The sequence below is a fragment of the Trichomycterus rosablanca genome, chromosome 22 (assembly GCF_030014385.1).
Source record: "Trichomycterus rosablanca isolate fTriRos1 chromosome 22, fTriRos1.hap1, whole genome shotgun sequence".
Lineage (NCBI taxonomy): Eukaryota > Metazoa > Chordata > Actinopteri > Siluriformes > Trichomycteridae > Trichomycterus > Trichomycterus rosablanca.
In genome coordinates, this window is record NC_086009.1 from 6865615 (window position 1) to 6889767 (window position 24153).

General features: G+C 40.5%; 2 protein-coding genes across 2 annotated transcripts; both read left to right on the forward strand.

The window, feature by feature from the left end:
- The first annotated feature begins 455 nt into the window (after positions 1 to 455).
- LOC134336149 (cytochrome P450 2K1-like) lies at positions 456 to 9013 on the forward strand. Its single transcript, XM_063018844.1, has 9 exons — positions 456 to 680; positions 1585 to 1747; positions 2082 to 2231; positions 4497 to 4657; positions 4763 to 4942; positions 6102 to 6243; positions 7988 to 8172; positions 8264 to 8405; positions 8489 to 9013. The coding sequence occupies exons 1-9, from the start codon at positions 474 to 476 to the stop codon at positions 8704 to 8706; spliced, it is 1548 nt and encodes a 515-aa protein (XP_062874914.1). The 5' UTR covers positions 456 to 473; the 3' UTR covers positions 8707 to 9013.
- Positions 9014 to 18501: 9488 nt separating this feature from the next.
- On the forward strand, positions 18502 to 24000 carry LOC134336150 (cytochrome P450 2K1-like). Its single transcript, XM_063018846.1, has 9 exons — positions 18502 to 18722; positions 19688 to 19850; positions 20326 to 20475; positions 21051 to 21211; positions 21319 to 21498; positions 22199 to 22340; positions 22906 to 23090; positions 23183 to 23324; positions 23393 to 24000. Exons 1-9 carry the CDS (start codon positions 18516 to 18518, stop codon positions 23590 to 23592), a joined length of 1530 nt encoding a protein of 509 aa, XP_062874916.1. The 5' UTR covers positions 18502 to 18515; the 3' UTR covers positions 23593 to 24000.
- The last annotated feature ends 153 nt before the right edge of the window (positions 24001 to 24153 follow it).

Sequence of the window (24153 nt, forward strand, 5' to 3'; positions counted from 1 at the left end):
GGTCATAATGTTATGCCTGATCAGTGTAGTGTATTACACTTCTACACTGTTTTGTGTAACTGTGATTCATATATATATATATATATATATATATATATATATATATATATATATATATATATATATATATATATATATATATACTGTATATATATATATCTCAATCAAATTAAAAGAAATCTGAAAATAATTCAGAAAGAGGGATGTGTGATGGGGTATCACAAGCCCGATCCCTAATCCCCCACATACAGAACTATTACCAGAGGTCCAGTTAGCTGTTCCTGTTCTACATTCCAAATATTTTCTTACCTGTTTTTCTTTTCATATAGCCCCACCCTCTTATCTTACTGGTAATCCCTCCCACCTTAGTACACAACAACCACTCTGGCAGCTAAATAATCTCTTCTGCAATCTGTGTCACGTCTTGTTTGGTAAAAACTCAAACTCAGAGAGCACAGAAATCTTTTTTGATCATGGCTTTGGTGGCAGAGCTTCTGCAGCCCGTCATCACCGGGACACTGTTAGGATTGGTGATGATGATCCTGCTGATTATTTATCTCCTCTCATCCGATGCTCGTTCTCAGAAAGAAGGAAAGGAACCTCCAGGTCCCAAACCACTACCTTTGCTAGGAAACCTGCTGAGTATTGATCTCAAGAGACCCTACCTGAGTCTATGTGCAGTGAGTATCTTAATAATATATTTACTATGGTGTATGTGATTCGACTCTGGACAAATTGTTTCTGTCAGCCATCAGCCTATCATTTCTCTGTGAACTTATGAGGGAATATAATAAGTCATTGGGATGTTCTGCGGAAGAGTCTAAAATGCTTAATGTGAAAAAAGCTCAATGTGGCTTAATGTACTGAAACAATACCTGAAACATAAGTACTGTCTACTGCTGAAATGACCAACCTGTGGTCCAAAAGGAAAATAAAATGTATGTTAAGCTTTTTTCTCCTATTTAGGTAGATAATTTTTAAACTAATGTGTGTTGAAGACTGGAGAACAGGGTTTGCCAATGTAGATGTACTGTAGATTCCCTGATTACTTGTCTTATGCCCTACAAAAAGGAAAAAAGAATCATGTAGCTTTACCCACTTAGTTTTTGATTAAGTGTTAATTTGAATAGTATACAAAATCATGTCTTTGGACTGTGGGAGAAAACCCACGCAGACATGGGGAGAACATGCAAACTCTACACAGAAAGGACCCGGACCGCCCCACCTGGGGATCGAACCCAGGACCTTATTGATGTGAGGGGACAGTGCTACCCACTTAGCCATGTGCCGCCCTATTTTATTGATGTCATACTCTATTTAGCAATGGCTATTGATGGAACACCTTTAATACGCTATTCTATAACAGTCTGTTATGCCAGCTGGGCTCAAATCTCTGTGTTTACTGCTGAAACCAAATCCAGGATAAAAAATAAAAATCATTGGCCTGTCCTTGGGCAGTGTAGCTTCATTGTTGTGGTATCAAACAAGATGTTGCCATCTTAGATTTTAATGACTTTGAAAATTGAGTTATTCAGAATGTTTTGTTATGTAACTGATTGTCTTACTCTTTGTTGCTGTTTGCAGATGTCAAAACAGTACGGATCTGTGTTCACTGTGTATTTTGGGCTGAAGAAAATGGTTGTCCTGGCAGGATATCAAACTGTCAAGCAAGCGCTAGTCAATTATGCAGAGGAATTCGGAGCGAGAGATATAACCCCACTTTGGAATGACTTTAACGAAGGACATGGTAAGTGAACCACACTTTGCAAAGTACTTTGTACAAATAGTAAGGCTTTACAGATTTTAATTTAAGACATTATTGTTAGGCTTGGTACAGTGTAACTAATTTAGTTATGGCATAAAATGTGATGGATGAAAATAATGATATAAATGATCTTGAACGTGTGAGAAAAGTATGCTGTAAATTATCGTTAAGACGATAATCTCCCTCCATTGACAGCCTCAGCCACCGCATTGTAGCTCAGAGTAATTATATGTGTAGGCCACAGGGGGATAAAGTTACTTCAAGTTACATGTATTTAAAAATATATACATAATTATGTCATTATGATCAACTACAGGAATTTTGTTTGCCAACGGTGACTCCTGGAAAGAGATGAGACGTTTTGCCATCAGCACCCTTCGAGACTTTGGGATGGGCAAGAAAAAGAGCGAGGAGAAGATTATAAAAGAGACAAAGTATTTGAGCAAAGTGTTTGAAGAATTTAAGGGTAAGGTACATTTTATATACTGTATACATTTTCAATAGGAGACTAGACTGCAGGCAGGCCAGTATAGCACATGTGCTCACATACTACAAAGCCTTGCTGTTGTAACCTGTGTAGAATGTGACATAGCATTATATTGGTGAAACAAGCAGGGACGTCTCCGAAAAAATAAATGTACCCCTCAGCATTGATGGCACCCTCACAAATGTTACCCATGCCATTATAAAAACACACCTTGATACCATGACTGACCCTGGCTTTTTAATTTGGTGTTGCTAACCATCAGGGTGGTCTTTTTCCTCATTGGCTGATAGTAAAGACTTATTATTTTTAAATAATATTTAATTATTTGACATATAATAGACACATCAGACCACTGTAACATCCCTGATCCCATGTGGTTATATATATTAATTTAATTAATTAATTAATTGAATGCAGTGCACCTACAGAAAGAGAACAGGTGTTTTAATTATTTCACATATACTTACAACGCTGTTGGATTTTTTGAAATGTGTTATAGGCATCAAATAAATATTGATATAAAAAGATTAACTGGTATTTTGTTACTTACTGTTTATATACGATACGATATAACCTTGTGTGAACTGATAAACCTTGTGTAATGAGTAAAAAAAGAGAAAAGAGTTTAAGCTTCTGTTGCTGCAGAGGAATGGGGGGTGGTCAACTCAGTTTCAATGCCCATTGTTTAAGCGAGCTTGTTAAACAAGCTCCTCGTCAGCTGTTCACATATTTTTCACCATTGTAGTGTACTGCAATTTCCAGGAAGCTCAATTCAGCGTTTCTGTGTACTTTCAATAACCGTTCTGTTCTCACACAGGTGGTGAAATTTGGCCGACCTTCTTTGTGTTCTGAGCCTTGTTTTCTCCATGTTTGTTCAAAAAATACTTTGTTTACTGACCCGCTTGCGTTTCCGACCTTGTCCTCTGATATTACCCTTTAATATTAACTGTGTTAAATAAATATTATTAGATCCTCGTCCTACCTTGTCCTGTGAGTCTCCTCACAGTCTGTGATTTGGGACAATTGCTTAATATGGTTTGATTAGTGATTAGTTTACAAACATTAAGCAGTGGTTTTTACCATTGGCCTTTGTGTACTGAGATTTCCCATGACTCCCTGGATGTTTTAATGATATTATAAACTGTAGATGGTGAAAGTCTTTGTACTGACTGACAATTCTAAAACAATGTTTGGCACAAGGTGGTGAACCATGACCCATCACTGCTTGCAAAGAATAAGTCTGTGCAGGAACTTACAAGAACAGTGTTACTTTTATAAGCTTGGTCCTATTTTGCTTACATTTGCCTAAATATAATTAGGTTTGTTAGTAAAAACACTGAAAATGTTTTTGTTTTGTCTTTTTTTTATCAGTTAATAAAAGTTCAAGCTGTTTTTATTACATTTTTAGAAAATGTCCCAACTTTTTCAAAAATGGGGTATGTAATAAACCTAATAAATAGACCTAGTAAACTGTTTAAAGGTGCTTGCCCAACAGTTTGTAATTGTAATTTAATTTTAAAAATAAGGAGCTGCTCAGGTGGCACAGCGGTAAAACACGCTAGCACACCAGAGCTGGGATTTCGAATACGTCGTATCAAATCACAGCTTTGCCACTCAGCTGGGCAGGGCAGCGGCATGAACAATGATTAGTCGAGGAATAACGCTGATCAGGGTGTGGCTCTCCATGCACAAAGCTGATCGGCATATGAACTCGCCTCGTGCAGGTGAAAAGATGCAGTCAGCTACTGCACATTTGTCAGAGGGGGTTTGTCTCGCTCTCCTCAATCGGGGTAGGGGTCAGCTCCAGTGGAGAGGAAGCATAACGCAATTGGGTAAAAATTAGACATGCTAAAATCGGGAGAAAAAAGGGAGGACATACATGAAAAAGGTGCTTGCACAACAGCTCCTAACTCTAATTTAAATAATAAAAAAAAAAAATAGGAACTTTTAATAGAACTTAATAAAAATGAAATTTGCTAATAGAAATAGGTCAAAATTTAACCCCAATGCTGCAAAATGATAATTAGTCTTTTTGTGGATGTCTCGAAACTTTTAGACACAACCAATTATTTAAATTCTTTAAAAAAATTTATTTTAACACATTTTCCCTAATCTAACAACATGCAATATTGTTAAGATTTAAATATGAACAATTCTAAATTTAGTTATTTTTTTCTATTTGTTGGTGATTTCAGTTTTTACAATATATAGATTTATTATTTATATATTTTTACTGCCTTACAGGAAAACCATTTGACACCACACAGCCAGTCAATTATGCTGTCTCGAATATCATCTCAGCCATCGTGTACGGAAGCAGGTTTGAATACAGTGATCCTCAGTTTACAGCCATGGTTAACCGGGCCAACGAGAACATTAGACTCAGTGGCTCCCCTTCCCTTCAGGTACACTGACAGTTACTATTAAACAAACTGATTTTCTAATGATGATTCTAGTTTAAAGCACAACGTGAACGTAAATGCTAATGTGTACTTGCATACACACTATAGATCTACAATCTGCTTCCCTGGCTTCACCCCTTGATAAAGAACTGGAAACTCATCATAAAAAATCGTAATAGGAATATAAAGGAGATAAAAAAACTTGCAGACAATCTGCGAGAGACCCTGAACGTCCAGGATATCAGAGGCCTGGTTGACTGTTTTCTATTACGCTTGAAAACTGCAGAGGTGGGTTTTTCTTTAGTATAGTGACAACAGTGAGCGTTATCTTTGTGCTTAGCGCACACACAGATTCTACTATCTAGTATTTTTTGCATTGATTTTGTTCCTTTGTAGGGTGAACATGAAATGTAACATTTAGATGGTGTGAATGGTGTAACAAATAGTGTTCTGCTTGGTAAATAAAATAAACAGCCATGTAAATTCAAAACAGGTATAGAAAATACAATTGGTCATGTCTAAGGAAAGAACGGCCAGATGAGAATGCATATTTTTGGTGATGGCTTGGATGGTGGGGGAATACAAAGAGAGTAGCATGTTCTTCTGTATATATAAAGCAATTAGGCATAACAATGAAACCACCTCCTTGTTTCTACACTCACTTACTTACTCCACTTACCATATAGAAGCACTTTGAAGTTCTACAATTACTGACTGTAGTCCATCTGTTTCTCTACATACTTTTTTAGCCTGCTTTCACCCTGTTCTTCAATGGTCAGGACCACCACAGAGCAGGTATTATTTAGGTGGTGGATCATTCTCAGCACTGCACTGACACTGACATGGTGGTGGTGTGTTAGTGTGTGTTGTGCTGGTATGAGTGGATCAGACACATCAGCACTGATGGAGTTTTTAAATACTGTGTCCACTCACTGTCCACTCTATTAGACACTCCTACCTAGTTGGTCCACCTTGTAGATGTAAAGTCAGAGACGATCGCTCATCTATTGCTGCTGTTTGAGTTGGTCATCTAGACCTTCATCATTGGTCACTGTCACTGCCCATGGGGTGCTGTTGGCTGGATATTTTTGGTTGGTGGACTATTCTCAGTCCAGCAGTGACAGTGAGGTGTTTATAAAAGGGGGCTAACAAAGCATGCAGAGGAACAGATGGACTATAGTCAGTAATTGTAGAACTACAAAGTGCTCCTATATGGTAAGTGGAGCTGATAAAATGAACAGTGCGTGTAGAAACAAGGAGGTGGTTTTAATGTTATGGCTGGTCGGTGTAAGTGTTTAGTGTAAAGAAGCGCTCAGCAGCTTCACATGTCCAAGTAGCTCCTAGTCTATGGCCCATACAAAAGGAAGAAAAGGAATTGAATACTAGAATACTAGAATAACACTTAATTTATGTTTTAAATTTGCTGTCTGTTTGCATTGTTGGTCAGGAATCAAGAGATACGAACACTCACTACCATGAGAAGAATCTCCATAACACAGTTGCTAATCTGTTTGCTGCTGGCACCGACACCACTAGCACAACACTGCGCTGGGCTCTTCTGCTTATGGCCAAGTACCCACAAATACAGGGTAAGAATAGATGAGGACAAATTTTATCGATCTGTATCTCCGGGACAAACGCAGGTCTGTCAAATGACTGTCATACTTCTAGGAATATACCAATTATCATCTAGTGTTAGTTTTTTTTTATCTGCAGACTGTATCTCATGTAACCTGCATCTGCATCTCACACATTGTTTTCATTTTTTATTAATCTATCAAAGTTATTATAGCAGTTATTTTAATGTTTTTATTCATTATATATTTTAAGGATGTGTATTATTTGAATGGTAGACTGATCGAGGATGTTTACGATTAACATGCACCAAAGGTTGCCAGTTTTCTGACAAGTCTTCCATCCACAACTGAGGGTTTAGAAAGCAAATTTCACTGATCTGTATCTCCAGGACATTCTCAGGTCTTTTGTGTTAAATTCAATGTAATCTGCTACAACAGCAACAACAACAATAGCTACTACTACTAATATTGGTATTAATAAATAAGTAATTATAATCAGGGTCATGGTGGGTCTAAAATGCACCTTGGACAGGGTAACTGTCCATGACATGCCACCACACAGTCAGTCATTCACACTCATGAGCTAATGTTAATCATTACAAAGTGGGTCTTGACTTTCCCCTTTGGGATTTCTTGATGTCTGTCTGTCTGTCCGTCCGTCCGTCCGTCCGTCCGTCAGTCCATCCATCCATCCATCCATCCATCCATCCATCCATCCATCCATCCATCCATCCATCCATCCATCCATCCATCCATCCATCCATCCATCTATCTATCTATCTATCTATCTATCTATCTATCTATCTATCTATCTATCTATCTATCAAGAAAAAGCATTTACCTAAGATTACTACACTTTGTCTGGGGAGTGTGGGGGATTGGGTGGCTGAAGCCCTGCAATGAATTGGCACTATTAGACACTCCTACCTAGTTGATCCACCTTGTAGATGTAAAGTCAGAGACGATCGCTCATCTATTGCTGCTGTTTGAGTTGGTCATCTTCTAGACCTTCATTAGTGGTCACAGGATGCTGCCCACTGGATATATTTATGTTTGGTGGACTATTCTCAGTCCAGCAGTGACAGTGAGGTGTTTAAAAACTCCATCAGTGCTGCTGTGTCTGATCCACTCATACCAGCACAACACACACTAACACACCACCACCATGTCAGTGTCACTGCAGTGCTGAGAATGATCCACCACCTAAATAATACCTACTCTGTGGTGGTCCTGGGAGACCATTGAAGAACAGCATGAAAGGGGGCTAACAAAGCATGCAGAGAAACAGACGGACTACAGTCAGTAATTGTAGAACTTCAAAGTGCTTCTATATGATAAGTGGAGCTGATAAAATGGACAGTGAGTGTAGAAACAAGGAAGTGGTTTAAATGTTATGGCTGATCAGTGTATTCACACTCATCATTCCTTTCTATGCTCCTTAATGAACCCTTGCACCCACCTCCTTCCTACTGTCTCCACAGCTCCTCACATTTTCATTTTTCTAAATAAATAAACAAAATAAATAAAGGGAAAGAGGGATTCAGCTGCCCAGCACAGACAGGAACCCAACTTGAACTACAGCCCAACATTCGTTTAATGAATTCGTTTAACGACTCTGGGACTTTGTCATGTCCAGAGGGCAGGACGAATACAAAAATGTCTGCCATGATTTCTGTACACAATTCTTGTTTTTCATTATAATGACTGAATGTACTGTATATTCCTGTAAGAATAAGAATAGCTTTTTTTCTTTCAGACCGTGTCCAGGAGGAGATTGACAGGGTTGTTGGGGGTCGACCGTTGGTACTGGATGACAGAAAGAATTTACCTTACACAGATGCAGTGATCCATGAAACTCAGAGACTGGCTAACATCGCACCAATGAGTATTCCTCATGTTACCAACTGTGATGTTCATTTTCAAGGCTTCTTTATTAAGAAGGTCAGTCCCTGAAGTTACTTAGAAACTAATTTAAATGTACAGATGGGAGTGGGACCAACACAAGTCTCCTGATTCAAACATTTCTCTGCAGGGTACTACTGTGATTCCACTCCTGGCGTCTGTACTGAAGGATGAGCGTGAGTGGGAAAGCCCTCACACTTTCAACCCAGCCCATTTTCTTGACGAGCAGGGCCGATTCGTTAAGAGAGACGCCTTCATGCCCTTTTCTGCAGGTCATTTGAAATGCTTTTGATCAGTTAGACTAAAGCTCTGTGGTTTACGTTAGATCAGATTTATAGTTTTTCTCCGTTTTCAGGACGCAGGGTGTGTCTGGGAGAGAGTCTGGCCAGGATGGAGCTCTTCCTGTTCTTCACCTCATTGCTGCAGCAGTTCCGATTCACACCTCCACCAGGAGTGTCTGAAGAACAACTGGACCTTACGGCAGCTGTGGGCTTTACATTGAGCCCTACGCCACATGAGCTGTGTGCAGTTGTTCGCAACGGACAACACACCAACGTTGAGTCTGGATATTAGAGCAGCACGGTTTATTACTCTTTACTAAAAGCATTGTTTCTTATTATACTATTTTATAGTTTTATATACGTAGCTTGCACAAGCTTTGTTAGCCCCCTTTCATGCTGTTCTTCAATGGTCAGGACCCCCACAGGACCACCACAGAGTAGGTATTATTTAGGTGGTGGATGATTCTCAGCACTGCAGTGAAACTGACATGGTTCGTTTTCTGTGACTGTGATTGGTACTTTGTCTTAAGAAAACTTTGCATGTACAAAATTATGAAAAGTGAATGAATATAATATAAAATAAAATTGGAATAATAGTCTGAGATGTACAATTATTGTGCAAGATATGAATTACACATGGTAAAGTGCAGAGTGCAGAATGGGTTGTATGGGGGGTGTATGGTGGGGGAGATCACTGTATTGATTATGAGTGGTGTGCTTGTCCATTGCTGTTCAGCAGTCTGATGGCTCGGGGGAAGAAGCTGTCTCGGAACCGGCTGGTTCTGGTCCTGAAGCTCCTGTACCTCCTGCCGCTCGGCAGCTGTAAAACAGGCAGTGGCTCGGGTGGGTGGAGTCTTTTATGATCCTCCTGGTCTTCCTCAGGCAGCGGCTGGTGTAAAGATCTTGGAGATTTGGCAGTTGAACCCTGGTGATACGCTGGGCTGTCCGTACAACCCTCTGCAGGGCTTTCCATTCCAGAGCAGTGCAGCTCCCGTACCAGGCGGTGATGCAGCCTGTCAGTACACTTTCCACAATGCACGTGTAAAATGTCCTGAGGATACGGGTACTCATGCCAAACCTCTTGAGCCGTCTGAGGAGTATTAGGTCTAGAAAGATACACAGATCAGCCATAAGATTAAAACCACCTCCTTGTTTCTACACTCACTGTCCATTTTATCAGCTCCACTTACCATATTGAAGCGCTTTGTAGTTCTACAATTACTAACTGTAGTCCATCTGTTTCTCTATATACTTTTTTAGCCTGCTTTCACCCTGTTCTTTAATGGTCAGGACCACCCCACAGGACCCCCACAAAGCAGGTATTATTTAGGTGGTGGATGATTCTCAGCACTGCAGTGACACTGACATGGTGGTGGTGTGTTAGTATGTGTTGTGCTGGTATGAGTGGATCAGACACAGCAGCGTTGCTGGAGTTTTTAAATACCATGTTCACTCGCTGTCCACTCTATTAGGCACTCCTACCTAGTTGGTCCACCTTGTAGATGTAAAGTCGGAGACGATCGCTCATCTATTACTGCTGTTTGAACTGGTCATCTTCTAGACCTTCATCAGTGGTCACAGGACGCTGCCCACAGGGCGCTGTTGGCTGGATATTTTTGGTTGGTCAACTCTTCTCAGTCCAGCAGGGACAGTGAGGTTTTTAAAAACTCCATCAGCGCTGCTGTGTCTTATTCACTAATACCAGCACAACACACACTAACACACCACCACCATGTCAGTGTCACTGCAGTGCTGAGAATGACCCACCACCCAAATAATACCTGCTCTGTGGGGGTCCTGACTATTGTAAAACAGGGTAAAAGCAGACTAAAAAAGTATGTAGAGAAACAAATGGACTACAGTCAATAATTGTTCCTTGCGCTAAACGGGTTGGCTTCTTTCCAGCTGTGGCTGACGACATAGCCACCCGATTCCCCGAATGTCCCGACGGTGAGTTCAGCGTGTTCCTTGTGCTAAACGGGTTGGCTTCTTTCCAGCTGTGGCTGACGACATAGCCACCTGATTCCCCGAATGTCCCGACGGTGAGTTCAGCGTGTTCCTTGTGCTAAACAGGTTGGCTTCTTTCCAGCTGCAGCTGATGACAAAGCCATCTGATTCCCCGAACTCCGCCGCAATGAGTTCGGCGTGTTCCTTGCGCTAAACGGGTTCGGGGTGTTCTTTGTGCTATAGGTGTGCTTCTGCCCGGTGACAGCAAGGTGCGGCTGGTGACAGAGCCACCGGTTTCCCCGGACTGCGCCGAGGCGAGTTCGGGTTTTTCTCTTGTTTTCTATAGGTGTGTGTCTGGTGACTGAGCCACCGGTTTCCTCGGACTACACCGAGGCGAGTTCGAAGTTTTTTCTCGTTTCCTATAGATCGGCTCTATCACCAGCTATGTTGTGAAACGCGGCTGGTGACAGAGCCATCTGATCCCCGAGCTGCGCTGAGGCGAGTTCGGGGTTTTCTCTCGTTTCCTCTATGGAGAAGCTCCATCCCTGCAGTACGGGTCGCGACGGCCTCGCAAGCTGCAATGGGGATTCGCGACTCGGTTAAGTTTTCCTTTGTTAAATGTTATATCCATTAAGAGAAATTATCCCCCTCTTTTCTTACATTTTGTATGTTGAGTGAACCCTCCTGTTTGATCCCCCATCCTGTATCACATTTACATTTACATTTACATTTTCAGCATTTAGCAGACGCTCTTATCCAGAGCGACTTACAGAAGTGCTTCCACAGTGAACATTTCATTCCTTAAGTTTAGATAGACAAGTCGAAGAACACAACTCTGCTAAAACCTGTTAGGTTTTTTTAAATGGAAAAGATTGGAATAAAGTGTTAGTAAATAAGTACAAATCAGCCTAAGTGTTTAGTAAAAAGGTGTGTTTTTAATCGTTTTTTAAAGACAGCAAGAGACTCAGCTGTTCGGACAGACAGAGGAAGTTCGTTCCACAATTTGGGCGCTAGAACAGAGAACAGCCTTGATGCTTGTCTTCCTTTAGTCCTGGATGGAGGCTCAAGTCGAGCTAGACTAGAGGCTCGGAGGTTGCGTGGTACAGAGCGGGGTTTGATTAGACCCCGAAGGTAGCTTGGGGCTGGTCCATTTTTGGCTTTGTAGGCGAGCGTCAGTGTTTTAAACTGAATGCGTGCAGCTACAGGAAGCCAGTGAAGAGAACGCAGCAGTGGGGTGATGTGGCAGTGTTTAGGTTGGTTAAAGACCAGACGGGCAGCTGCATTTTGAATGAGCTGTAAGGGTTTAATAGTGGCCATGGGAGCTCCTGCCAGGAGGGAGTTGCAGTAGTCCAACCGAGAGATTACAAGTGATTGCACCAGAATCTGGGAAGCTTCTCTGGAGAGAAATGGCCGAATCTTCCTGATGTTGTACAGGAGGAACCGGCACGAGTATCACCCCACTCCCTGTCTCCTACACACACCCAATCCTGTCTAGTCACACCTAATTGTGTCATAAAGGCCAAAGCCCTTTTGTTCAGCCTTATCCTATATCTCCTGTAAAGCCCCTTATCTCCTGTATCACCCACCATAAAGCCAACACCCTTCCAGTACCCCCCCCCAGTGGACTGATTTAGAGTTTGAAAAGTTAATTAATGACGTAGTAAAGAACCACATTAATGAACAAAAGAGACATCAGTACTTTTCATCCAAGGGTTTCACTGATAATAAAATATGGACTCCTGCTGAGTGTAAAACAGCTTTAGGCTTCGGCCTTAAGCATGAATCAGTGAAGGAATGTCTGTTTGTTTATAAGCAATATTGGGAATACAAGTTGAAATCAATGGATGAAAGGTTAAAAGAAGCTGAGGCAAAGGTTGTTGAACTAACCAGTAAATGTAAAAAGCATGAAACAGCTGCTATAAATGCCCAGAGAACATGTGTGAACCTTAGGCATTCACTAATAGATCTTGAGCAGCAACATGCTAATTGCATAGCTAAACCGAAACGTCAGCGCCGTCCCCCACCTGTAACCCCCTGCCAGGTCAGCCATGCTACACAGAGGATGCCTTGAGTAATGAGACTGACCACTCTGATGGATCAGAATTCTTTTTATCTGATAAGGATTCTGACCATGCTAGTGATCAAGTATCTTTTTCAAGACACATTCAAATGCGACCTGTGACTAATGTATCACCAGAGGTACATAATAGGGAAGGTGAAATCAAGGAAACTCGACCAATTTGCCCAGCTGCTTCAGCCCTTTTGTGTGCTATCAGTGAAGTATCTGAGAAACGCGTTGATGTTCAAATCAGAGAACAGAATTTTTCATTTCTTGTAGACACAGGGGCTCAAGTCACTACTTTGTCTGAAACCGTTTGCATATCCTTAGGATTACCTTTACCAGACAAACACATCACAGCTGAGGGAAAGGGTAATGTTGGTATTCCCTTAACTTTATTTTCACCCATATCTGTTAATCTAGGGCCTAAAAGCATTTCATGGCAATTTTGGGTAGGAAAAGTTGAAAATATTTTTGGCATGGATTTTCTGAGGGAGCTTATCTGCTCGTTGTTCATTTCTGCAGATTCTTGTCTTTGGAACCTTGGTGTTGATAATGTTATATTGAGTAGTGAGAATAAGGAAACACATGACACAGATATGAGGGCATTTCCGGATCTTTTGGCTAGCAAAGAACACAAGGCCTTGCGTGACAAAGCACAGTTGTGTTGTGCTGGTGTACAATATTCATGACAATGGGTTACCCAGGGTTCTAGATGAATTTTGCCTGCTAGAAGCTCTGCAATTAATGCAATGTCACTGGCAACTACAGTGCACTAACAGTGCACAAATTGCGAGCTTTCTTAGGTCTATGCAATTACTGGATAAATTCTTATGCTGCAATTTCACAACCACTATACGATCTGCTTAAAAGTAACCCTGGACAACACGTCATGAACACTAGAACAAATAATAATAGTCAAAGGTCCTCATTCTGTGTCAGCACTACTCAGTAATGGTCGTGTCTTGTCAGTAACTACCTCCAGGTGGGGTAACTGGCTTGCAGTTTTGACAGCTCCTAATGTGGTAATTCAGAATGCAACCATGAACAATCCTTCCTCTCTTATGATGTCTTCACTGACTGATGCCACTGAGGAAGGAGACGACCATGATTGCATTGAATTATTTAATCCTCATTTTGTTTTTAAAGATGCCCCTCTCGATAACCCTGATTTGATTCTTTTTACTGACAGTTTCTCAACCCACAGTGATGGTCAGCGTAAATCTGGATGGGCAGTAACTGACAGCTACCTAACTTCAGCCAGTGGTAGTCTTCCTCCTTCTTACTCAGCACAGCAGGCTGAGTTGGTGGCCCTAACTGAAGCATGTAAACTTGAATCATGCAGGAGGGCTATGGTTTATACAGATTCTTGTTATGCATTTGGGGTGGTCCATGATTTTGGACATTGCGGAAACAGAGGTTTCCTGACGGCTGCAGGTACCCCTGTTAAAAAATGCTGATTCGGTACAGAATCTTTTGGAGGCAGTTAACTTACCCACAGATTTAGCTATTGTTAAAGTCAAATCACACACTGGGGGCATTTCATTTGAAGCACAAGGCAACAGATTTGCTGATGAAGTAGCGAAAAGGACAAGTTTTTACCACCAGCCACTTACTAATACTGAGCGTAGCAGTAATAACACATCTTCCATTTCTAAGTTAAAGTCTGATTCTCCAAGCTGAGAACTGTGGACATTTAGGAAACAGTCCTAGAACCTAGATGGGATGGCCCATATCAGGTTTTGCTCAGTACTGACTCAGTGAAATGTGAGGGAAAGAAAACATGAGAATTCATGCAAGGTCGTGTCTGCTCCTCTGAATTGTACGGTGGCCGAGAAGTGCAAAACAAATTTACATTTCAGAAAACAAAATTACAAAAAAACAAAAACAAATTTACAACAAAAGCAAAAACAAATTTACAAGTGCTCGGGTACCCAGTGTTTGTAAATTTGTTTTGGCATATGTAAAAGTGTTTCAGCACTTGTAAATTTATTTTCGGCATATGTAATTTTGTTTTCTAAAATGTATATTTGTTTTGCACTTCCCGGCCGCACATATTTGACGGAAAAGGCAGGGACAATAAACCGGAAGTGCGTGTTGCTTACCTGCTGTCAATCAAACTGTTTCTCAGCGATAAAGTGAACGGAGTTTGTGATGGTGACGATAAACAAGGTTTTGTCTAGTTTGTGGAAATCATTTTATCCAGTTGATCCGCTATTGTTTTTCTTGTGGAAAGTTTTGTGCAGATGTTTAGACGTGGCGTGTGCATCTCTATTTACCGTCCGCTCTTCTAAACATCTAAGGAATTCCCACAAGAACAACAAAAGCGAAATAATGAAAATAATTAACACAAAATGGACAAAACATTGTTTATTAGGGACGGAACATTTGATACCGAGGCTTTAAAACTTGTTTCACTTTTGTAACAGTGGACTCAGTGTATCGGAGCTTATATTAAAGCAGCATGTGCGGGACTGATGAAGCTTTGGTGCTGTGTTTTATCTCACTCACTATATAAGAGACAATCAAACCAGGGTTACCCACCGTCCTGTAAAATACACAATCCTGCTTTATCTGGAGACTAAACGCCGCGTTCAGTACTGAACTGATACAGGACGCTTTGTTCCGTATTTTTATCAGTGGGAGACGGTGGGAATTATATTAAGTAGTATTCACTTTTATTCTTAGTAACGGTGTGTGTGCGCTGGTTATAGCAGCAGGGGGGGACCTTACACAGTCATGAGAACAAAGGTTTTATTTATGGTGTTTAACATTTATTATTTTCATTCTTTATAATAATAAGTCAGAACCATATTTTAGGCAAAACAACGCACTCTGCCCACTGCGCTACTCATACAGCGGTGTATTAAACAGGTTATGTCACGTTACTAAGAATAAAAGTGAACACTACTTAATATAATGAATTAAGCAGCAGTTTCCTTCTGTTTCATACACCACACCGTCTCCCATTGATAAAAATACGGAACAAAGCGTCCTGTATCAGTTCAGTACTGAACGCGGCGTTTAGTCTCCAGATAAAGCAGGATTGTGTATTTTACAGGACGGTGGGTAACCCTGGTTTGATTGTCTCTTATATAGTGAGTGAGATAAAACACAGCACCAAAGCTTCATCAGTCCCGCACATGCTGCTTTAATATAAGCTCCGATACACTGAGTCCAGTGTTACAAAAGTGAAACAAGCTTTAAAGCCTCGGTATCAAATGTTCCGTCCCTAATAAACAATGTTTTGTCCATTTTGTGTTAATTATTTTCATTATTTCGCTTTTGTTGTTCTTGTGGGAATTCCTTAGATGTTTAGAAGAGCGGACGGTAAATAGAGATGCACACGCCACGTCTAAACATCTGCACAAAACTTTCCACAAGAAAAACAATAGCGGATCAACTGGATAAAATGATTTCCACAAACTAGACAAAACCTTGTTTATCGTCACCATCACAAACTCCGTTCACTTTATCGCTGAGAAACAGTTTGATTGACAGCAGGTAAGCAACACGCACTTCCGGTTTATTGTCCCTGCCTTTTCCGTCAAATATGTGCGGCCGGGAAGTGCAAAACAAATATACATTTTAGAAAACAAAATTACATATGCCGAAAATAAATTTACAAGTGCTGAAACACTTTTACATATGCCAAAACAAATTTACAAACACTGGGTACCCGAGCACTTGTAAATTTGTTTTTGCTTTTGTTGTAAATTTGTTTTTGTTTTTTTGTAATTTTGTTTTCTGAAATGTAAATTTGTTTTGCACTTCTCGGCCACCGTAGAATTGAGTGTTAGGGTCAGTAAGAGGAGGGGTGGGTAATATACGGAGCCACAGAGAAGAACTATAGCGTACAGAGCTATGGGGGCCAAACTCTGTGGTGAAGACTATTCCACACACCGTATATTATCATAGCAGCCCCTCCTAAGGGACAGATAGTGAGGAGCAGCAAGTAACCTTACATGACAAGTAAATTAATTAATTAAATTAATTAAAGAGACTAAACTCAATGAGGAACAGTTCACTGCGTACGTTTCTTTGTGTTTCCCACAGAAATACCCAGAAGTTGGATGGTGAGCTGGGTATGTCTGCATGACGATCTGCCTGGTTGACTGTTGAAGCCCACTAGAACAACATGTCTACCTGCCACACTCCAACGTAGTTTCACTGCATGGGATTGCACATGGATGAACGATGGAGGTGTGACATATCGCCATGCAATCAACCATCCAAGCTCCTGGACTGCATCCATCGTGGACACACCTGAAGACACCACATCTCTCTAAGGACATATCCAACATCTTTGTCAACATACATCCAAGTAACAGCCATAAACAGCTCCAGAACTTGGCTGCATGAACTTTTTGGACAATCTCTGCATAACTTTACAGAAATAGGCATTGTCCTATTCTGTATAGTTATAACCCCTTTAAATGTTTGTTTGTATGTTTTGTATTTTGGTTTTGTGATTCTCCATTGGGGAGAATCAGAGGGAGGATTAAGAGAAATTATCCCCCTCTTTTCTTACATTTTGTATGTTGAGTGAACCCTCCTGTTTGATCCCCCATCCTGTATCACCCCACTCCCTGTCTCCTACACACACCCAATCCTGTCTAGTCACACCTAATTGTGTCATAAAGGCCAAAGCCCTTTTGTTCAGCCTTATCCTATATCTCCTGTAAAGCCCTTTATCTCCTGTATCACCCACCATAAAGCCAACACCCTTCCAGTACCCCCCCCCCCCCCCCCCTTCTGATCATCCTGTATTCACACTACCCCAACCTTTTGGTTACCTTTTGCAGCCCCCCTCTGCATTGTCATTTCCTTCCCCCTTGACCTCCTCCTCTTTCTTCTTGTAATTCCTCCCCTCATTTCTTCATTCATCTAGTGTATATAAAGTCTTCCCAGATTATGCCTTGTTAGATTTTTTGTCGGTCTTCCAAGCTGTGCCCATACATCTATCTGTATGTGTTAATAAACGACTCTACTCCTGAAGACTGGCGGTCTCCTGGCTCCTGAATTTTGCTGAATTTCTAACACCTGGTTATTATTTGTTTACTTTTATTAATAAAATATTTTACTATTCTCTGCATCCTGGGTCCTGTTTTCTCCCCCCGCGTAACATTAACTAAACTATAAGGCCCCCTAGAAAAGTCATTTTTCAGCACCGCTGCCTCACATAAAAGAAGGTTAATAAAGACACAGTTTGGCAAGTTAGTTGTGCAACATTGAAGATGAGCTAGGACTTCTAACCCAGTACATTCATTTTATTATTTATTAGAATCTCAACATCATGTTTTACACATTTTGGTTACGATCATGAAAAGACAGGACAATCATCCATTCAAGTCTTTAATGTCAAACACGGCCATGGACAATTTTGTATCTCCAATTCACCTCACTTGCACATCTTTGGACTGTGAGAGGAAGCCCACACAGACAAACAGAGAACATGCAAACTCCACACAGAAAGGACTTGGACTGCTCCACCAGGGAATCGAACACAGGACCTTCTTGCTGTAAGGCGACCTTACTAATGTAATGTGTATGTTATAGCCGTAAGGGAGCCAGCACCATATTAATGCTCATGGTTTTGGAGTGGGATGTCCAACACACTCATGTCCAGGTATCCATAATACAGTAGATAAGACAAATGAGTTTTTTAAAGAACAAAATGTTAATAGCAAATTGCTTTACTGCAAATTATTAACTATTTAACTAGGCATAGAGTTCCTCAAGTTCGATCTTTGGACTCTTTTTCTGGTCACAAAGGGTTTTTTTTCTTTGTCTTTCAATATATTGTTATTTGTATTTTATAACATGCTGCTGCTTTCCAAATATGATTTAATACTATTTTGTACACACCACTCATCACGAGCATAAAACTATTTTTAGAGATCATGTCTGCCGACCTATATAGTGTGTTTTATCCAGTGCTCTGTGATCCAAAACGCTCCACCCTAATCTCTAATTCCTCCCAGCTACCTGCAGTTAAAACACAGCAAACCAGTCAGGCAAATGAGGAATATTTTCTGCAGACTGTTGTTTTCTACTTGTTTGGTTTAACTCAATAAATATTTCTATTTTTGGCAATGGTTTTGGCAGAAGAGCTCCTGCAGCCCACTTTTACGGGTTTATTGATTTGTTCTTTGATGATTCTCCTCTTGGTTATTTATCTCTCTTCATCTGAAACCAGTTCTTTGAAAGAAGGAAAGGAACCTCCAGGTCCCAAACCGCTGCCTGTCCTGGGAAACTTGTTCCAAATTGACCTCAAGAGACCCTACCTGAGTCTATGTGCAGTGAGTTTCTTTGTTTATTCTGCTAACCCATGTACATCATTTCATTTTAAATACATTGTTTAAAGTAGACTAATATTTAAGCATACTGCTGTTTAAATAATTGCTAGTCTGATAGTGTGTTTGTGTCCACTTAGTCACAGGAGCATTTATGTAGTCAGGCATTATTGTTGAAAGCCTGGCTCTAATTCAACCTCCCAGTTTTTCTCCCAGAGGTGTTCAGTGGCCCAGGTAACTGGAAGTCCTCCTTATCAAAACTTGTCATACCATGTCCTTGCCTTTGACACAGGTATGCAGTCATGCTGAAACAAGAAAGAGCCTTCTGAAAACTGCTGCCATACAGTTGTAAACATATAATTGATTTTATACACATGTTACCAATGGGTGTGGCTAAAACACCTGAAGTCAGTAACGGGATAAAATAGGAGGGGGGTGAGATGAACGCAAGGGTAATTAGTGAGTGGTTTCACCTGGTAATCAGCTAATCAACACTGCTTTTTAACCTATTTTACCCACGTGTAGTTTGACATACAGGCATGTGAGGAGATTGCAAAGCCAGGGCAAGAAAGCCTCAAAAATAAGGATGTATTTGTTCCCATTGAATCATGGTTTTGTTGTTGGATAAGCTGCCACTGAATATTTTTTGGCAACATCAAATTCCAAAAAACAATAAATTTTATCTGTTTGAACATTAAATATCTTGTCTTTGTAGTGTATTCAATTGAATATGGGTCGAAAAGGATTTGCAAATCATCGTATTCTGTTTTTATTTATGTTTTACACAAAGTCCCAACTTCATTGGAATTGGGGTTGTACCCAAATTGACTTGTAACTGTGCTGTACATTTGAAACACTGGTCTAATAAACATGTATTATTTTGGTACAAAAAGCCTGTGCTCATTCATAACCTTTGGCTACATGCGTAAGAAATATTTTTACTCTGCCCTGCTTTCTGTTGCTGTTTGCAGATGTCAAAACAGTACGGATCTGTGTTCACTGTGTATTTCGGGCCAAAGAAAGTGGTTGTCCTGGCAGGATATCAAACTGTCAAGCAAGCGTTAGTCAATTATGCAGAGGAATTTGGAGGCAGAGAGATCAGCCCACTTTTGTTCGACTTCACTAAAGGACACGGTAAGAAACAAACTTGTTGGTGGCATCTTTGCTAGGACCTGTCCACTTTAAAATGACCAGTGATTGTCCTGTAATCATCCCTTTTTCTCAGTTGATTTAAGTATTGGGTGGCTGAAAGTCATCTACCCAGTCATTTTCCGATGCACTTTTCCCAGCATAGTACCAACTTTTTAATACCATCAGCAAAACGTTTTTGGTTGAGCGTGTAGCCACTGAAAAAAGCTTCTTTGAGTGGTCCAAAAAAGTGGAAATCAGATGGTGCTAAATCCGGACTATAAGTTCTTTCTCAATCTCTCAGACAACCAATTACTCCTCCTCCCACCCTCACCGTATCCAACCAAAATATAAAAGTGAGGAAACTTTTTGAAAATCCCTCATATGTATAGACCTGCCTGTCTGAAGTCCTAAAATAAATGTAAGATCTGACAAACTACTCCATGTACAACGTTACGTATTTATGTATTTATATCCACAGGAATTTCATTTGCCAATGGCGACTCTTGGAAAGAGATGAGACGTTTTGCCCTCAGCACCCTTCGAGACTTTGGGATGGGCAAAAGAATGAGTGAGGCAAAGATTATAGAAGAGACTAAATATTTGATTCAAGTGTTTGAAGCATTTGATGGTGAGGAACAGCACTTAAAGCTAGCGTTAAGTTTGCCATTCCAAATACTATGAACATTGTTTTTTTTTATTTTTTATTAATATACACTAAATGACCAAAAGTATGTGAACACGTAACCATGAGCTTGTTGTACATTCCAAAACCCATGATCCTTAGTAAAGGTTGTTCATTCAAAGGGACATTTGTTAGGTCAGATACTGATGTTGCATAAAAATGCATGAAGGTTGAAGCATATAATTGATATTTATACACCTATAAGCAATGGGTGTGGTCAAAACACCTGATCTTAAGAATTAGTGTAGGTGTTTGCATACTTTTGGTCATATAGTGTAGTTTGTGCTTAATAAACACACAAGAATGTGGTTTGTAATTTTTCATTCAGGTTATAATAGGAGCCAAATATTTTCTAAAGCAATAACATCCCAACCATAATTAACACTGATTAATTCTATTGGCTGTAAACCACCAACTCATAACATTTTATCCGATTAACCGTTCTGCAGTCTAGGATTTTTTTCCATTCCTTTATAGTTTGTGTCTACAAAATATGCCAATTAGGTTTCATTCTCTTACAGGTAAACCGTTTGATACCACACAGCCACTGAATTATGCCATTTCAAACATCATCTCAGCCATCGTGTACGGAAGCAGGTTTGAATACAATGATGCTCAGTTTACGTCTATGGTTAACCGAGAGGAAGAGAACGTTAAACTCAGTGGCACCCCTTCCTTACAGGTACTCCACCTATACAATGAGGTTTCCTCATGAGAAGCTTACATTTTTTATTATATTATGTATTAAACATAAACAGAGTTTAATGTGTGGTTGTATATATCACACAGCTCTACAATCTGTTTCCCTGGCTTCGCTGCTTGCTAAAGAACTGGAGACTCATCATGAAAAATCGAAATGAGAATACAAAGCAGATAAAGGAACTTGCAGACAATCTGCACGAGACACTGAACCTTCAGGAAATCAGAGGTCTGGTTGACTGTTTCCTCATGAGGAAAAAAATTGCAGAGGTATGTTGGTCTTCGGCACAGTGGTTAAACCTGTGTGTTATCAACTGAAAGGTTGTGTTTTCGAATCCTGGCTTTGCCATGCAGCCACTGTTGGGCCCTTGAGCAAGTCCCTAGGACTACTGGGATATTCAGGGAAATAAACATTTAATTGTACAGTTCATGTATATGACAAAGGTGTTGTTTCTGAACAGCTGTACCATTGTGCAAGCATTTTTATGCATTTTACCCCTTTTTCTCCCAATTTAGTGTAGCCAATCTGCTGCTGGGGACTCAACGGCATCCTGCCTGACATGCACTCCCTTCGACGTGTGTGCAGTCCCTTAGATAGATTTTGTGTGTGAGGTCGGCTTCGCGTATTGAGAGCCACTCCCAGATCTCTGCACTCCTCCAATTTCTGTACAGGCACCCTGGGCAACGAAGGTCCTTACACAGCATTGTTAACCCCACCCCTTAGTCTGGTCTTTCCCACCCAGCAGACTGGAAGCCAGTTTTGTCTGCTGTAGGCATTAGCCAATTGTACCTGCTGAAGGGCGCCCAGCCGACCGGTAATTGGCATATAAAAATCAATGCAACCTGCTTCATTCTAGGAAAGTGGACGTCACAGACACTTTAGTCTTTATTGCTATTTAATAACATGATTGAGAATTTTTACAGAAGTCTTAGCTTTGCTAACTGATGATTCTTGTTTGTTGTCAATCAGGAAGCTGGAGATACGAACACTCACTACCATGAACAGAATCTTCTTGCCACTGTTGCCAACCTTTTTGCTGCTGGAACTGATACTTCTAGCACAACACTGCGCTGGGGTCTTCTGCTAATGGCCAAGTACCCACATGTGCAGGGTAAGAGCACATACAAAAAAGCAAATGCTGAGCCATATACATAAGCTGACTGTAAATTGTAGGGTAGTGTCTTAGGGCAATAATAGATGAGCGGATAAGGTACTGGGCTTGTAATCGTAAGGTTGCTGCTTTAAGCCCCACCACTGGCAGGTTGCTCTTGAACAAAACACTTAAGGCTCAACTGCTTGGGTTGCTTTGGATAAAAGCGTCCTGCTAAATGCCCTAAATCTAAAATTTAAATGATAGTAAAAGTGATGAATGCTCTATCAGAATCTATTTGTCACCATTGCCAACGTTTTGCTGCTGGCACTTCTAAAAGGCATAAATCTAAAATGTAAATGATCATAATGTGTGTACACAAATTGAACTCATGTCTGTCAGTGTGTAAACCTTTCAACCAACTGAAAAATACTTAATTTGCAATTATCAAAAAGATCTTTTGTATAACTAGTGTATCTATTTTTTATTGATATTACCAATACTAATAATCAGGGTTATGGTGGGTCTGGAGCCTATAGTGGTGGGAAAAAGTCACAGCTTTGTTTAATTTTGTTCCTGGTTCCAGACCGTATCCAGGAGGAGATTGACTGGGTTGTTGGGGGTCGACAGTTGGTAGTGGACGACAGGAAGAACTTACCTTACACAGATGCGGTGATCCATGAAACTCAGAGACTGGCTAACATACTACCCATCAATCTCTCTCATATTACCAACTGTGATGTTAATTTTCAGGGCTTTTTCATCAAGAAGGTAAGTCCCTGATATTAAAGTAAGAACACATAAAAATACCCAAGTGTTTATATAACCACAACCATCTTAATCCAACCTTCATTTCTCTGCAGGGTACTACTGTGATTCCACTCCTGGCGTCTGTACTGAAGGATGAGCGTGAGTGGGAAAGCCCTCACACTTTCAACCCAGCCCACTTTCTTGACGAGCAGGGCCGATTCGTTAAGAGAGACGCCTTCATGCCCTTTTCTGCAGGTAATTTGAAATGATTTGATCAGTGTGATTTACGTTGGATCAGATTTATAGTTTCTCTCCGTTTTCAGGACGCAGGGTGTGTCTGGGGGAGAGTCTTGCCAGGATGGAGCTATTCCTCTTCTTCACCTCATTGCTACAACACTTCCGATTCACACCTCCACCAGGGGTGTCTGAGGAACAACTGGACCTCACGCCAGCTGTGGGATTTGTACTGAGCCCTTTTCCACACAAGCTGTGTGCAGTTGTTCGCAACGCAAAATGTGCCTAGTCAATCGGAATCTTAATCGTAGAGTAGTGCAGTTTATTATTCTTAACTAAGAGATTGTTTCTTCTGACATTAAGAATAAGCAGCAGTCTTTACTAAATACATTTACCACTGATAAAATGGACTTTATAGGTGAATTTACCTGCTGATCGAATTTGAATTGCAGGAGTTCTAAAAAAAACTAAGCATCTTAATATGAATGTTTCTTCCTTTAGTGCAACTGTAAGAAATTCTGTTTTAATTATATAATTAATACTAATAGAATTATTCTAATTGCTAAGATTAGACTGGTTTGAGACCTGTACAGTTATCTAGTCATTGCCACTTTTAAAAAGTATGTTGTTACATACATAATGTAATAATTCTGATATCAATTTAAATAATAATAAATATGAATGATTGTTTAAAAGACTTTTGCTAGTGCTACCTTTTGTAATTGCCACTTTTTATACAGTATAAAGGTAAATTGTACAACACAAGCAGGGGGCGGCACGGTGGCTAAGTGGGTAGCACTGTCTCCTTACAGCAGGAAGGTCCTGGGTTCGATCCCCGGGTCCGGGTCCT